The 17,299-nt window shown below is 45.0% G+C and overlaps 1 protein-coding gene across 1 annotated transcript in view; it reads right to left on the reverse strand.

The window, feature by feature from the left end:
* Nucleotides 1-411: 411 nt before the first annotated feature.
* gbe1b (glucan (1,4-alpha-), branching enzyme 1b) overlaps nt 412-17,299 on the reverse strand; it is a 271,934-nt gene continuing 255,046 nt past the window's right edge. The window contains exon 16 of the mRNA XM_041876741.2: nt 412-3,141. Coding sequence (XP_041732675.2) covers nt 3,079-3,141 — 63 coding nt within the window. The 3' untranslated portion in view covers nt 412-3,078. The remainder of the gene's footprint in view (nt 3,142-17,299) is intronic.

A 17,299-nucleotide genomic window follows, 5' to 3' on the forward strand; every position in this document is an offset into this window, starting at 1 on the left:
TACAGGACGTGAGAGGAATGGGAATAGTGGTGTGAATTATTTTGCTTAAGTGATCTTTAAAAAGTCACCAAGGCAGAATGTCACTCAAAAACTGGCAGAAAAATAGTAATATAGGAAAAACAGTTGAGGAAAAATTAGTATTAAAATGTCAAATATAAAATGGTTGACTGATCCAATGGCGTTTTAAATGGCACACATAGGCCTCATCCCAAATGGCAGTACTTTGGACCAGGCTCCATAGGGTTCTGGCCAGAACAAGTGGACCAGGCTCCATAGGGTTCTGGCCAGAACAAGTGAACTTTAGGGAATATGCTGCCATTTTGGATAAAGACATATAATCCACCCAAGTGAATAAAAAAAAAGATACATTATAAAGAGAGGACCAACAGACAAGACAATAAGCAAACACCATTGGTTTAATACAGTTTAATGACTCTTTTCAACAATTATTGCATTGGGATACAACATCATCTTGTTCACCTGACAATGCTATGGGGGACGAGGTTAGGACACAACCACAAAACCACAGCAGAGATCCTCGTGAAGGCAGACTAGTGACGCAGGCTGAGTCCCAACTGACACACTATTCCCTTTATAGTGCACTACTTTTGACCAGGGCTCTATGGAACCGGGTCAAAAGTAGTGCACTATAAAGGGAACAGGGTGTCATTTGGTTTACAGTAGGCAACAGTCTTCATGTAATAACCACTACATCTAACTAATACTTTTCAGTTATCCTCTGGTAAATACTACTCAGTGATCCTTCATTTTTGATGCTACATGACCTTAACCCCACCCACACAGTCAGAATCCCAAAGCAACACCCTAGTCCCCGTTTGGTGCACTACTTTTGATCAGGGCCCCAAAAGGGGGGGGCTGGTGAAAAGTAGTGCACTACAAGGAATAGGGTGCCATTTGGGAGGTAACATACAGGTACTCAGTGAGCATGAACAATCTTAGTCTTTTCCTAAATAGAATAGTCTTTTAGCCTTAGAATTGCTGACAGTATGGACCTTTGCAGATAACGTTAAACAATATATATATATATATATATATATACTGTATATCACTGAAATCAAAGCTCCATTTCTGTCAGGGGTAAAAGCAACTACATACAGTATAAGGGATAGACAAGAGGGGAAGTAAGCTGTGCAGGACGGACAATGGTTTAAGAATACGGACGGCCCGTTTCCTGTCTTTTAGCAGGATCCAGTACTGTTACATAGTCTTCTTTGCCACTCTACCTCTCTAATAATGGTTGTATGTCGATTGGCGTGTCCATTCCAGAAGCCTGCATAACTCAAACACATCACACCAGACAGGCTATCGGCTGCCTGAACTCAAACACATCACACCAGACAGGCTATCGGCTGCCTGTATTCAGTGCTCTTATTACGTGGCTTTAGCTGCAAATGACTGACACAAACAAGTATATATAAACAGGTAAAATGCATGATCCCTAGCTGCTTTGATAAAAGACCCGTCACACCACAGAGGTATTACAAACCCACTAAAGCCAGATTAAGTCAACAAAATTATATATTATTAAAGATAGCTTATTTCGATGTAAATACAATTTCAACAAAAGCATCAATAGATCCACAATGATGAAGCAAAACACGATGACGTCCACAGTGATCTCCTGGGTTTGTTTCCCAAATGGCACCCTATTCCTTTATATATAGTGCACTACTTTTGACCCTATTCCCGATGGGCCCCTGGTCAAAAGTAGTGCACTACATAGGGAATAGGGTGCCATTTGGGACACAGAGGACATGGTTCTAATGCAGCGCTGGTAACCCATCTCTTTTTCTGTCCTGTTCCTTTTAAATAGACAAACACTTTCAAAACATTGTTGGCATTTAAATACAAAATCATAAGCATTAAATTGTGCGTGCTATATTTGTATATAAATTGCACACAAATCCAAAAAACTATATATATTTCAAATTATCTCTTTACAAGCCTGTGCATCCTGGAATCAGTGGAAAAGGTAGTACTATTGCTAACTGCATTAGCATTACTGTACCACAAGTAATGATTTATGTTAGCATTACTGTACCACAAGTAATGATTTATATTAGCATTACTGTACCACAAGTAATGATTTATGTTAGCATTACTGTACCACAAGTAATGCGTTATGTTAGCATGTTAGCATTACTGTACCACAAGTAATGCTTTATGTTAGCATTACTGTACCACAAGTAATGCTTTATGTTAGCATTACTGTACCACAAGTAATGCGTTATGTTAGCATTACTGTGCCACAAGTAATGCTTTATGTTAGCATTACTGTACCACAAGTAATGCGTTATGTTAGCATTACTGTGCCACAAGTAATGCTTTATGTTAGCATTACTGTACCACAAGTAATGCGTTATGTTAGCATGTTAGCATTACTGTACCACAAGTAATGCTTTATGTTAGCATATTAGCATTACCATACCACAGTTCCTTTTCAAGTGTTGCAGTTTTCATACCAAGGCTTGGTAAACTAGCGGTGGGTGGATGGACTCAAAATATCAATGATACATACTGTGTAAGTGGCAGAATTACAGGAACTTTCCCAAAATGTCCAGGTTTTCCAGAATTCCTGGTTGGAGGATTCCGGATTTCCTGCTTATTCTTCTCTGATTCCTGAAATCTTCCGACCTGGGAATTTTGGGAATATTACCGGAATTCTGCAACCCTAATCCTGTGTTATATCATATTAGTGTAACATATAACGCCCTATTCAGCAAGGCCCGACTTGGTTATAGTGGGAAACTTCCTTCTACACCATGCTGCGTTACAGCTGATGTTAATACGGTCATCTATGATCATCGATGGTTAGCTACTAACTATTGTTAAAGGTGTATGAAAAACGTAGGAACCCACAAAAGGTAAATGGAGAAGGGGGAGGGAGGGGGGAGGGAGGGAGGGAGGGAGGGAGAAGGCATTAGTGGCGTGTGGTTGGTTGACACTGAAAAAACGGACAGTGATTGGCTGATAACAGTGAGGTTGGCACTAGCTGGGCTGGCATCTGAATCTGACGCCCGTCTGTTTCTGCTGGTAGCGAGCGTCAGTCGTAGTGCTCTAATAACAGGACTCTGTATCGTCATTACCTAGGATCAGAGCTGTCCTGCAGGGGATGTACACCTGGTGGAGAGAGAGAAAAAAGAGGTAGAGGGGAGGGGGATGGAGACGGGAGGGGGAGAGGTGGAGGGGAGGGGAGGGGGATGGGGAGGGGAGGGGGAGATGGAGAGGGGAGGGGGAGAAGTAGAGGGGAGGGGGAGAAGTAGAGGGGAGGGGGATGGAGATGGGAGGGGGAGAAGAGAGAGGAGACACTTTTATAAGAAAATAAACTGCAGGTTAAATATTCCTAAAACATCATGAGATGGCCCTGTAGAGTGCTTCCCTAATGGCACCCAATTCCATACATAGTGCACAGGGCTCTGGTCAAAAGTAGTACACTATATGAGAAATAGGGTGTCATTTGGAACGCAACCATAGACTATTTCTGAAGATGATTGCATATTCCAGAGACATACAGTGAGGGAAAAAAGTATTTGATCCCCTGCTGATTTTGTACGTTTTCCCACTGACAAATAAATTATCAGTCTATAATTTTAATGGTAGGTTTATTTGAACAGTGAGAGACAGAATAACAACAACAAAATCCAGAAAAACGCATGTCAAAAATGTTATAAATTGATTTGCATTTTAATGAGGGAAATAAGTATTTGACCCCCTCTCAATCAGAAAGATTTCTGGCTCCCAGGTGTCTTTTATACAGGTAACGAGCTGAGATTAGGAACACACTCTTAAAGGGAGTGCTCCTAATCTCAGTTTGTTACCTGTATAAAAGACACCTGTCCACAGAAGCAATCAATCAATCAGATTCCAAACTCTCCACCATGGCCAAGACCAAAGAGCTCTCCAACGATGTCAGGGACAAGATTGTAGACCTACACAAGGCTGGAATGGGCTACAAGACCATCGCCAAGCAGCTTGGTGAGTAGGTGACAACAGTTGGTGCGATTATTCGCAAATGGAAGAAACACAAAAGAACTGTCAATCTCCCTCTGCCTGGGGCTCCATGCAAGATCTCACCTCATGAGAACGGTGAGGAATCAGCCCAGAACTACACGGGAGGATCTTGTCATTGATCTCAAGGCAGCTGGGGCCATAGTCACCAAGAAAACAATTGGTAACACACTACGCCATGAAGGACTGAAATCCTGCAGCGCCCGCAAGGTCCCCCTGCTCAAGAAAGCACATATACAGGCCCGTCTGAAGTTTGCCAATGAACATCTGAATGATTCAGAGGAGAACTGGGTGAAAGTGTTGTGGTCAGATGAGACCAAAATCGAGCTCTTTGGCATCAACTCAACTCGCCGTGTTTGGAGGAGGAGGAATACTGCCTATGACCCCAAGAACACCATCCTCACCGTCAAACATGGAGGTGAAAACATTATGCTTTGGGGGTGTTTTTCTGCTAAGGGGACAGGACAACTTCACCGCATCAAAGGGACGATGGACGGGGCCATGTACCGTCAAATCTTGGATGAGAACCTCCTTCCCTCAGCCAGGGCATTGAAAATGGGTCGTGGATGGGTATTCCAGCATGACAATGACCCAAAATACACGGCCAAGGCAACAAAGAAGTGGCTCAAGAAGAAGCACATTAAGGTCCTGGAGTGGCCTAGCCAGTCTCCAGAACTTAATCCCATAGAAAATCTGTGGAGGGAGCTGAAGGTTCGAGTTGCCAAACGTCAGCCTCAAAACCTTAATGACTTGGAGAAGATCTGCAAAGAGGAGTGGAACAAAATCCCTCCTGAGATGTGTGCAAACCTGGTGGCCAACTACAAGAAACGTCTGACCTCTGATTGCCAACAAGGGTTTTGATACCAAGTACTAAGTCATGTTTTGCAGAGGGGTCAAATACTTGTTTCCCTCATTAAAATGCAAATCAATTTATAACATTTTTGACATGCGTGTTTCTGTATTTTTGTTGTTGTTATTCTGTCTCTCACTTTTCAAATAAACCTACCATTAAAATTATAGACTGATCATGTCTTTGTCAGTGGGCAAACGTACAAAATCAGCAGGGGATCAAATACTTTTTTCCCTCATTGTAAGCAGTGTTCTGTAGATGTTCTGCTACTAAGTAGTTCATGGTCTCTCACACAGTCAACACTCACCACCATCAGCCGTCATACTGAACCAGTCAGCAGCAGTCATACTGAACTAGTCAGCAGCAGTCATACTGAACCAGTCAACAGCAGCAGTCATACTGAACCAGTCAACAGCAGCAGTCATACTGAACCAGTCAACAGCAGCAGTCATACTGAACCAGTCAGCAGCAGTCATACTGAACCAGTCAGCAGCAGTCATACTGAACCAGACAGCAGCAGTCATACTGAACCAGTCAGCAGCAGTCATACTGAACCAGACAGCAGCAGTCATACTGAACCAGTCAGCAGCAGTCATACTGAACCAGTCAGCAGCAGTCATACTGAACCAGTCAGCAGCAGTCATACTGAACCAGTCAACGGCAGTCATACTGAACCAGTCAACGGCAGTCATACTGAACCAGACAGCGGCAGTCATACTGAACCAGACAGCGGCAGTCATACTGAACCAGTCAGCGGCAGTCATACTGAACCAGTCAGCGGCAGTCATACTGAACCAGAAAGCAGAAGTCATACTGAACCAGAAAGCAGCAGTCATACTGAACCAGTCAGCAGCAGTCATACTGAACCAGTCAGCAGCAGTCATACTGAACCAGACAGCAGCAGTCATACTGAACCAGACAGCAGCAGTCATACTGAACCAGTCAGCAGCAGTCATACTGAACCAGTCAGCAGCAGTCATACTGAACCAGACAGCAGCAGTCATACTGAACCAGTCAGCAGCAGTCATACTGAACCAGACAGCAGCAGTCATACTGAACCAGACAGCAGCAGTCATACTGAACCAGACAGCAGCAGTCATACTGAACCAGTCAGCAGCAGTCATACTGAACCAGACAGCAGCAGTCATACTGAACCAGACAGCAGCAGTCATACTGAACCAGACAGCAGCAGTCATACTGAACCAGTCAGCAGCAGTCATACTGAACCAGTCAGCAGCAGTCATACTGAACCAGACAGCAGCAGTCATACTGAACCAGACAGCAGCAGTCATACTGAACCAGACAGCAGCAGTCATACTGAACCAGTCAACGGCAGTCATACTGAACCAGTCAACGGCAGTCATACTGAACCAGACAGCGGCAGTCATACTGAACCAGTCAGCGGCAGTCATACTGAACCAGTCAGCGGCAGTCATACTGAACCAGTCAGCGGCAGTCATACTGAACCAGTCAGCGGCAGTCATACTGAACCAGTCAGCAGCAGTCATACTGAACCAGACAGCAGCAGTCATACTGAACCAGACAGCAGCAGTCATACTGAACCAGTCAGCAGCAGTCATACTGAACCAGTCAGCAGCAGTCATACTGAACCAGACAGCAGCAGTCATACTGAACCAGTCAGCAGCAGTCATACTGAACCAGACAGCAGCAGTCATACTGAACCAGACAGCAGCAGTCATACTGAACCAGACAGCAGCAGTCATACTGAACCAGACAGCAGCAGTCATACTGAACCAGACAGCAGCAGTCATACTGAACCAGACAGCAGCAGTCATACTGAACCAGACAGCAGCAGTCATACTGAACCAGACAGCAGCAGTCATACTGAACCAGACAGCAGCAGTCATACTGAACCAGACAGCAGCAGTCATACTGAACCAGACAGCAGCAGTCATACTGAACCAGACAGCAGCAGTCATACTGAACCAGTCAACAGCAGTCATACTGAACCAGTCAGCAGCAGTCATACTGAACCAGTCAGCAGCAGTCATACTGAACCAGACAGCAGCAGTCATACTGAACCAGACAGCAGCAGTCATACTGAACCAGTCAGCAGCAGTCATACTGAACCAGTCAACAGCAGTCATACTGAACCAGTCAACAGCAGTCATACTGAACCAGACAGCAGCAGTCATACTGAACCAGACAGCAGCAGTCATACTGAACCAGTCAGCAGCAGTCATACTGAACCAGACAGCAGCAGTCATACTGAACCAGACAGCAGCAGTCATACTGAACCAGTCAACAGCAGTCATACTGAACCAGTCAGCAGCAGTCATACTGAACCAGTCAGCAGCAGTCATACTGAACCAGTCAGCAGCAGTCATACTGAACCAGTCAGCAGCAGTCATACTGAACCAGTCAGCAGCAGTCATACTGAACCAGTCAGCAGCAGTCATACTGAACCAGTCAACAGCAGTCATACTGAACCAGACAGCAGCAGTCATACTGAACCAGACAGCAGCAGTCATACTGAACCAGTCAGCAGCAGTCATACTGAACCAGTCAACAGCAGTCATACTGAACCAGACAGCAGCAGTCATACTGAACCAGTCAGCAGCAGTCATACTGAACCAGACAGCAGCAGTCATACTGAACCAGACAGCAGCAGTCATACTGAACCAGTCAGCAGCAGTCATACTGAACCAGTCAGCAGCAGTCATACTGAACCAGTCAGCAGCAGTCATACTGAACCAGTCAACAGCAGTCATACTGAACCAGTCAGCAGCAGTCATACTGAACCAGTCAGCAGCAGTCATACTGAACCAGACAACAGCAGTCATACTGAACCAGTCAACAGCAGTCATACTGAACCAGACAGCAGCAGTCATACTGAACCAGACAGCAGCAGTCATACTGAACCAGACAGCAGCAGTCATACTGAACCAGTCAGCAGCAGTCATACTGAACCAGTCAACAGCAGTCATACTGAACCAGTCAGCAGCAGTCATACTGAACCAGTCAGCAGCAGTCATACTGAACCAGACAGCAGCAGTCATACTGAACCAGACAGCAGCAGTCATACTGAACCAGACAGCAGCAGTCATACTGAACCAGACAGCAGCAGTCATACTGAACCAGTCAGCAGCAGTCATACTGAACCAGACAGCAGCAGTCATACTGAACCAGACAGCAGCAGTCATACTGAACCAGTCAGCAGCAGTCATACTGAACCAGTCAGCAGCAGTCATACTGAACCAGACAGCAGCAGTCATACTGAACCAGTCAGCAGCAGTCATACTGAACCAGACAGCAGCAGTCATACTGAACCAGTCAGCAGCAGTCATACTGAACCAGACAGCAGCAGTCATACTGAACCAGACAGCAGCAGTCATACTGAACCAGTCAGCAGCAGTCATACTGAACCAGTCAGCAGCAGTCATACTGAACCAGTCAACAGCAGTCATACTGAACCAGTCAGCAGCAGTCATACTGAACCAGTCAACAGCAGCAGTCATACTGAACCAGTCAGCAGCAGTCATACTGAACCAGTCAGCAGCAGTCATACTGAACCAGTCAACAGCAGTCATACTGAACCAGACAGCAGCAGTCATACTGAACCAGACAGCAGCAGTCATACTGAACCAGTCAGCAGCAGTCATACTGAACCAGTCAGCAGCAGTCATACTGAACCAGTCAGCAGCAGTCATACTGAACCAGTCAGCAGCAGTCATACTGAACCAGACAGCAGCAGTCATACTGAACCAGTCAGCAGCAGTCATACTGAACCAGACAGCAGCAGTCATACTGAACCAGACAGCAGCAGTCATACTGAACCAGTCAGCAGCAGTCATACTGAACCAGTCAGCAGCAGTCATACTGAACCAGTCAGCAGCAGTCATACTGAACCAGTCAGCAGCAGTCATACTGAACCAGACAGCAGCAGTCATACTGAACCAGACAGCAGCAGTCATACTGAACCAGTCAGCAGCAGTCATACTGAACCAGTCAGCAGCAGTCATACTGAACCAGTCAGCAGCAGTCATACTGAACCAGTCAGCAGCAGTCATAATAGATAAATGTAAGAAAGGTTTGAAATGATTATGTTTTAGTCAGATATTATATCTATTTGGGCTTCTTGCGGTCAATTTGAAGTTCACAAATTATTTGTAATTATGTTTCGGTCTCCTGACCATCCGCTCAAGAAAAAATTGTCCCCACGGCTGAATCTAGTTGATAATCCCTGGACTAAAGACTAAAGAGCCCTAAACTATGGCTGCAGAATGATTCTCTATCCGTCTTTCTCCCAGAAGTGAGTCCTCGGTCACTCTTCCTGATGGAAACCTCAGATCAAACTTTTTGTCGATTTTTGAGTTTGAACACATTTAAAGTAGGGATTCCCATCCATGTTTTGGGCAAGTTTAATGACTCTAGAAATTCCGATTTTTCATTGTTACGTGAAATTATTACATAGTATTATATCTGAAAAAATAAATTGCTTTACTGTAAGTTGAAAGTTCTTGGTCATTGATTTGATCTATTTCACACATCCTCCTATTCTCCGGTACCCCGGGTAGCTACAATTAAATTATGTACAACATCAGATTCTTTACAAACCTACTATTGCATCATTAAACTGCTGAAACTTTTGCCTGGAGTGAAAACGCTAGTTCTTTGAATTTTGAAAATGTTCCTCTTCAAATCAAGTCAATAATACATGTAAAGCTTATTGACAAGCGGTGCCTTGTTTCTATATATTGAACATAGCCAACATGAAACACTGATATTGAACATAGGCAACATGAAACATTGATATTGAACATAGGCAACATGAAACATTGATATTGAACATAGCCAACATGAAACGTTGATATTGAACATAGCCAACACAAGAAGAAGCATTTCAAGGTCCTGGAGTGGCCTAGCCAGTCTCCAGATCTCAACCCCATAGAACATCTTTGGAGGGAGTTGAAAGTCTGTGTTGCCCAGCGACAGCCCTAAAACATCACTGCTCTAGAGGAGATCTGCATGGAGGAATGGGCCAAAATACCAGCAACAGTGTGTGAAAACCTTGTGAAGACTTACAGAAAATGTTTGACCTGTGTCATTGCCAACAAAGGGTATATAACAAAGTATTGAGAAACTTTTGTTATCGACCAAATACATATTTTCCACCATAATTTTCTAATAAATTCATTAAAAATCCTACAATGTGATTTTCTGGATTTTTTTTTCTCATTTTGTCTGTCATAATTGACGTGTACCTATGATGAAAATTACAGGCCTCTCTCATCTTTTTAAGTGGGAGAACTTGCACAATTGGTGGCTGACCAAATACTTTTTCCCCCACTGTATCTACCCTTTCCATTCTATTGCCCTCTGAGAATATCTACCCTTTCCATTCTATTGCCCTCTGAGAATATCTACCCTTTCCATTCTATTGCCCTCTGAGAATATCTACCCTTTCCATTCTATTGCCCTCTGAGAATATCTGCCCTTTCCATTCTATTGCCCTCTGAGAATATCGACCCTTTCCATTCTATTGCCCTCTGAGAATATCTGCCCTTTCCATTCTATTGCCCTCTGAGAATATCTACCCTTTCCATTCTATTGCCCTCTGAGAATATCTACCCTTTCCATTCTATTACCCTCTGAGAATATCGACCCTTTCCATTCTATTGCCCTCTGAGAATATCTACCCTTTCCATTCTATTACCCTCTGAGAATATCGACCCTTTCCATTCTATTGCCCTCTGAGAATATCTACCCTTTCCATTCTATTGCCCTCTGAGAATATCTACCCTTTCCATTCTATTGCCCTCTGAGAATATCTACCCTTTCCATTCTATTGCCCTCTGAGAATATCTACCCTTTCCATTCTATTGCCCTCTGAGAATATCTACCCTTTCCATTCTATTGCCCTCTGAGAATATCTACCCTTTCCATTCTATTGCCCTCTGAGAATATCTACCCTTTCCATTCTATTGCCCTCTGAGAATATCGACCCTTTCCATTCTATTACCCTCTGAGAATATCGACCCTTTCCATTCTATTGCCCTCTGAGAATATCGACCCTTTCCATTCTATTGCCCTCTGAGAATATCTACCCTTTCCATTCTATTGCCCTCTGAGAATATCTACCCTTTCCATTCTATTGCCCTCTGAGAATATCTACCCTTTCCATTCTATTGCCCTCTGAGAATATCTACCCTTTCCATTCTATTGCCCTCTGAGAATATCGACCCTTTCCATTCTATTACCCTCTGAGAATATCGACCCTTTCCATTATATTGCCCTCTGAGAATATCGACCCTTTCCATTCTATTGCCCTCTGAGAATATCTACCCTTTCCATTCTATTGCCCTCTGAGAATATCTACCCTTTCCATTCTATTGCCCTCTGAGAATATCGACCCTTTCCATTCTATTGCCCTCTGAGAATATCTACCCTTTCCATTCTATTGCCCTCTGAGAATATCTACCCTTTCCATTCTATTGCCCTCTGAGAATATCTACCCTTTCCATTCTATTGCCCTCTGAGAATATCTACCCTTTCCATTCTATTGCCCTCTGAGAATATCGACCCTTTCCATTCTATAGCCCTCTGAGAATATCGACCCTTTCCATTCTATTGCCCTCTGAGAATATCGACCCTTTCCATTCTATTGCCCTCTGAGAATATCGACCCTTTCCATTCTATTGCCCTCTGAGAATATCTACCCTTTCCATTCTATTGCCCTCTGAGAATATCGACCCTTTCCATTCTATTGCCCTCTGAGAATATCTACCCTTTCCATTCTATTGCCCTCTGAGAATATCTACCCTTTCCATTCTATTGCCCTCTGAGAATATCTACCCTTTCCATTATATTGCCCTCTGAGAATATCGACCCTTTCCATTCTATAACCCTCTGAGAATATCTACCCTTTCCATTCTATTGCCCTCTGAGAATATCTACCCTTTCCATTCTATTGCCCTCTGAGAATATCTACCCTTTCCATTCTATTACCCTCTGAGAATATCTACCCTTTCCATTCTATTACCCTCTGAGAATATCTACCCTTTCCATTCTATTGCCCTCTGAGAATATCTACCCTTTCCATTCTATTGCCCTCTGAGAATATCTACCCTTTCCATTCTATTACCCTCTGAGAATATCGACCCTTTCCATTCTATTGCCCTCTGAGAATATCGACCCTTTCCATTCTATTGCCCTCTGAGAATAACAGGTGCTAATGCTTGGTATGCCTCAGCTGGAAGATCCGTCTCTAGTTGTTCCTGAGTAAACGTTACTACACATTAAAAAATAGCTTTCTAACAAGTGGATGAATAGAACTGCTGGATCTCAAATCAAGTGTAGCAGATAGTTCTGGATCATTTCTTTGTCCAACTTTAAAACCCGTGAGACATCGCCTTGCTCTGACAGCTGTGTGTGGCGTATCTGTAGTTTGTGGTGTGTGAGTGGATCAGAATTAAGATAAAGCTTTACCAGATGCATGCATTTCTAAACCACTATCCAAAGGCATCCTCCATCCATTTACACAAAATCACAAGACAATCGTATTTCAATTTGCCCACATCACAGAGAAACAAAACCAGGACTCATGGAACTGTTGTGACTAAAACAGGCAGGCACACTTTAGTGCTACAGTGCAGTGAATCCCAAATGGTACCCTATTCTCTTTATAGTGCACTACTACACTAGCCTATGGGACCCGGTCAAAAGTAGTGCACTACGTAGGGAATAGGGTGCCATTTGAGACGCAAAATTCACTTCAGATGTATGTTGGAGGAGCAGAAATTACCCAGACATAAACCATAGCATCTTCTTCCCAGCAGAGAACTGTAGATTGAAACTGTGTGCAGAGCTGTAAACAATTCAGTCACCCACTGAACTCTTTCTGCATCACATTCACACACACACTGTGCTGTGCTCTGCTTCCATGGTGCCAGCCCATCCTGCTGCATCAGTGGCGCTGAGTCTTACTGACTGGGGACAGCTTGGCACAATAGGAGCAGAGCAGAGCAGAGCACAGCACAACACACACAACCCCACGCTGCTGAAACACAGAACACACAACCCCACGCTGCTGAAACACAGAACACACAACCCCACGCTGCTGAAACACAGAACACACAACCCCACGCTGCTAAAACACAGAACACACAACCCCACGCTGCTGAAACACAGAACACACAACCCCACGCTGCTAAAACACAGAACACACAACCCCACGCTGCTGAAACACAGAACACACAACCCCACGCTGCTGAAACACAGAACACACAACCCCACGCTGCTGAAACACAGAACACACAACCCCACGCTGCTGAAACACAGAACACACAACCCCACGCTGCTGAAACACAGAACACACAACCCCACGCTGCTGAAACACAGAACACACAACCCCACGCTGCTAAAACACAGAACACACAACCCCACGCTGCTGAAACACAGAACACACAACCCCACGCTGCTAAAACACAGAACACACAACCCCACGCTGCTGAAACACAGAACACACAACCCCACGCTGCTGAAACACAGAACACACAACCCCACGCTGCTGAAACACAGAACACACAACCCCACGCTGCTGAAACACAGAACACACAACCCCACGCTGCTAAAACACAGAACACACAACCCCACGCTGCTGAAACACAGAACACACAACCCCACGCTGCTGAAACACAGAACACACAACCCCACGCTGCTGAAACACAGAACACACAACCCCACGTTGCTGAAACACAGAACACACAACCCCACGCTGCTGAAACACAGAACACACAACCCCACGCTGCTGAAACACAGAACACACAACCCCACGCTGCTAAAACACAGAACACACAACCCCACGCTGCTGAAACACAGAACACACAACCCCACGCTGCTAAAACACAGAACACACAACCCCACGCTGCTGAAACACAGAACACACAACCCCACGCTGCTGAAACACAGAACACACAACCCCACGCTGCTGAAACACAGAACACACAACCCCACGCTGCTGAAACACAGAACACACAACCCCACGCTGCTGAAACACAGAACACACAACCCCACGCTGCTGAAACACAGAACACACAACCCCACGCTGCTGAAACACAGAACACACAACCCCACGCTGCTGAAACACAGAACACACAACCCCACGCTGCTGAAACACAGAACACACAACCCCACGCTGCTGAAACACAGAACACACAACCCCACGCTGCTGAAACACAGAACACACAACCCCACGCTGCTGAAACACAGAACACACAACCCCACGCTGCTGAAACACAGAACACACAACCCCACGCTGCTGAAACACAGAACACACAACCCCACGCTGCTGAAACACAGAACACACATTACTCTCATGTCTAATGAAATAGTTACAGTGGGAGTCTCCACAGCTCCACTAGCACAGAGAGACATCCTCAATGGCACCCTAACCCCTATGTTTAGTGCAATACTTTTGAGCAGGGCACATTGGGAATAAGCACTATATAGGGAATACGTTGTCATTTGGGACGCAGTTACGGAGTGGCACATAGTGAATTACTGCACCTGTTTAGACAAAAGACTACCACTGTGTCTAACCTGGGATGTGTCAACACTCATGATATCAGCCAAATGAACACACTGGAGACATATTCAGAATCCATGTGAGAACAAAGAGAAACCGATTGTCTGTTAGTGTTAGGACTGTAATCAGGGTTAGATAATCCCCCACCTTTAGGACTGTCATCAGGGTTAGATAATTCCCTCACCCTTAGGACTGTAATCAGGGTTAGATAATCCCCCACCCTTAGGACTGTAATCAGGGTTAGATAATCCCCCACCTTTAGGACTGTAATCAGGGTTAGATAATCCCCCACCCTTAGGACTGTAATCAGGGTTAGATAATCCCCCACCTTTAGGACTGTAATCAGGGTTAGATAATCCCCCACCCTTAGGACTGTAATCAGGGTTAGATAATCCCCCACCCTTAGGACTGTAATCAGGGTTAGATAATCCCCCACCCTTAGGACTGTAATCAGGGTTAGATAATCCCCCACCCTTAGGACTGTAATCAGGGTTAGATAATCCCCCACCCTTAGGACTGTAATCAGGGTTAGATAATCCCTCACCGTTAGGACTGTAATCAGGGTTAGATAATCCCCCACCCTTAGGACTGTAATCAGGGTTAGATAATCCCCCACCCTTAGGACTGTAATCAGGGTTAGATAATCCCCCACCCTTAGGACTGTAATCAGGGTTAGATAATTCCCCCACCCTTAGGACTGTAATCAGGGTTAGATAATCCCCCCACCCTTAGGACTGTAATCAGGGTTAGATAATCCCCCACCCTTAGGACTGTAATCAGGGTTAGATAATCCCCCCACCCTTAGGACTGTAATCAGGGTTAGATAATCCCCCACCCTTAGGACTGTAATCAGGGTTAGATAATCCCCCACCCTTAGGACTGTAATCAGGGTTAGATAACCCCCCACCCTTAGGACTGTAATCAGGGTTAGATAATCCCCCCACCCTTAGGACTGTAATCAGGGTTAGATAATCCCCCACCCTTAGGACTGTAATCAGGGTTAGATAATCCCCCCACCGTTAGGACTGTAATCAGGGTTAGATAATTCCCCCCACCCTTAGGACTGTAATCAGGGTTAGATAATCCCCCACCCTTAGGACTGTAATCAGGGTTAGATAATCCCCCCACCCTTAGGACTGTAATCAGGGTTAGATAATCCCCCACCCTTAGGACTGTAATCAGGGTTAGATAATCCCCCACCCTTAGGACTGTAATCAGGGTTAGATAATCCCCCACCGTTAGGACTGTAATCAGGGTTAGATAATCCCCCACCCTTAGGACTGTAATCAGGGTTAGATAATCCCCCCCACCCTTAGGACTGTAATCAGGGTTAGATAATCCCCCCACCCTTAGGACTGTAATCAGGGTTAGATAATCCCCCCACCCTTAGGACTGTAATCAGGGTTAGATAATCCCCCCACCCTTAGGACTGTAATCAGGGTTAGATAATCCCCCCACCCTTAGGACTGTAATCAGGGTTAGATAATCCCCCACCCTTAGGACTGTAATCAGGGTTAGATAATCCCCCCACCCTTAGGACTGTAATCAGGGTTAGATAATCCCCCACCCTTAGGACTGTAATCAGGGTTAGATAATCCCCCACCCTTAGGACTGTAATCAGGGTTAGATAATCCCCCACCCTTAGGACTGTAATCAGGGTTAGATAATCCCCCACCCTTAGGACTGTAATCAGGGTTAGATAATCCCCCACCCTTAGGACTGTAATCAGGGTTAGATAATCCCCCACCCTTAGGACTGTAATCAGGGTTAGATAATCCCCAACCCTTAGGACTGTAATCAGGGTTAGATAACCCCCCACCCTTAGGACTGTAATCAGGGTTAGATAACCCCCCCACCCTTAGGACTGTAATCAGGGTTAGATAATCCCCCCACCCTTAGGACTGTAATCAGGGTTAGATAATCCCCCACCCTTAGGACTGTAATCAGGGTTAGATAATCCCCCACCCTTAGGACTGTAATCAGGGTTAGATAATCCCCCCACCGTTAGGACTGTAATCAGGGTTAGATAATCCCCCACCCTTAGGACTGTAATCAGGGTTAGATAATCCCCCCACCCTTAGGACTGTAATCAGGGTTAGATAATCCCCCACCCTTAGGACTGTAATCAGGGTTAGATAATCCCCCCACCCTTAGGACTGTAATCAGGGTTAGATAATCCCCCACCCTTAGGACTGTAATCAGGGTTAGATAATCCCCCACCCTTAGGACTGTAATCAGGGTTAGATAATCCCCCACCGTTAGGACTGTAATCAGGGTTAGATAATCCCCCACCCTTAGGACTGTAATCAGGGTTAGATAATTCCCCACCCTTAGGACTGTAATCAGGGTTAGATAATCCCCCACCGTTAGGACTGTAATATTTTTGATTCATCAGACCAGAGGACATTTCTCCAAAAAGGACGATCTTTGTCCCCATGTGCAGTTGCAAACCGTAGTCTGGCTTTTTTATGGCAGTTTTGGAGCAGTGGCTTCTTACTTGCTGAGCGGCCTTTCAGGTTATGTCGATATATAGGACTCGTTTTACTGTGGATATAGATACTTTTGTACCCGTTTCCTCCAGCATCTTCACAAGGTCCTTTGCTGTTGTTCTGGGATTGATTTTCATCTCTAGGAGACAGAACGCGTCTCCTTCCTGAGCGGTATGACGGCTGCGTGGTCCCATGGTGTTTATACTTATATACACACACACATACATACATACATACATATATGCATATACATACATACATATATACAGTGGGGAGAACAAGTATTTGATACACTGCTGATTTTGAAGGTTTTCCTACTTACAAAGCATGTAGATGTCTGTAATTTTTATCATAGGTACACTTCAACTGTGAGAGACGGAATCT

The sequence above is a fragment of the Coregonus clupeaformis genome, chromosome 5, assembly GCF_020615455.1.
Source record: "Coregonus clupeaformis isolate EN_2021a chromosome 5, ASM2061545v1, whole genome shotgun sequence".
In the NCBI taxonomy this organism is placed as follows: Eukaryota; Metazoa; Chordata; class Actinopteri; order Salmoniformes; family Salmonidae; genus Coregonus; species Coregonus clupeaformis.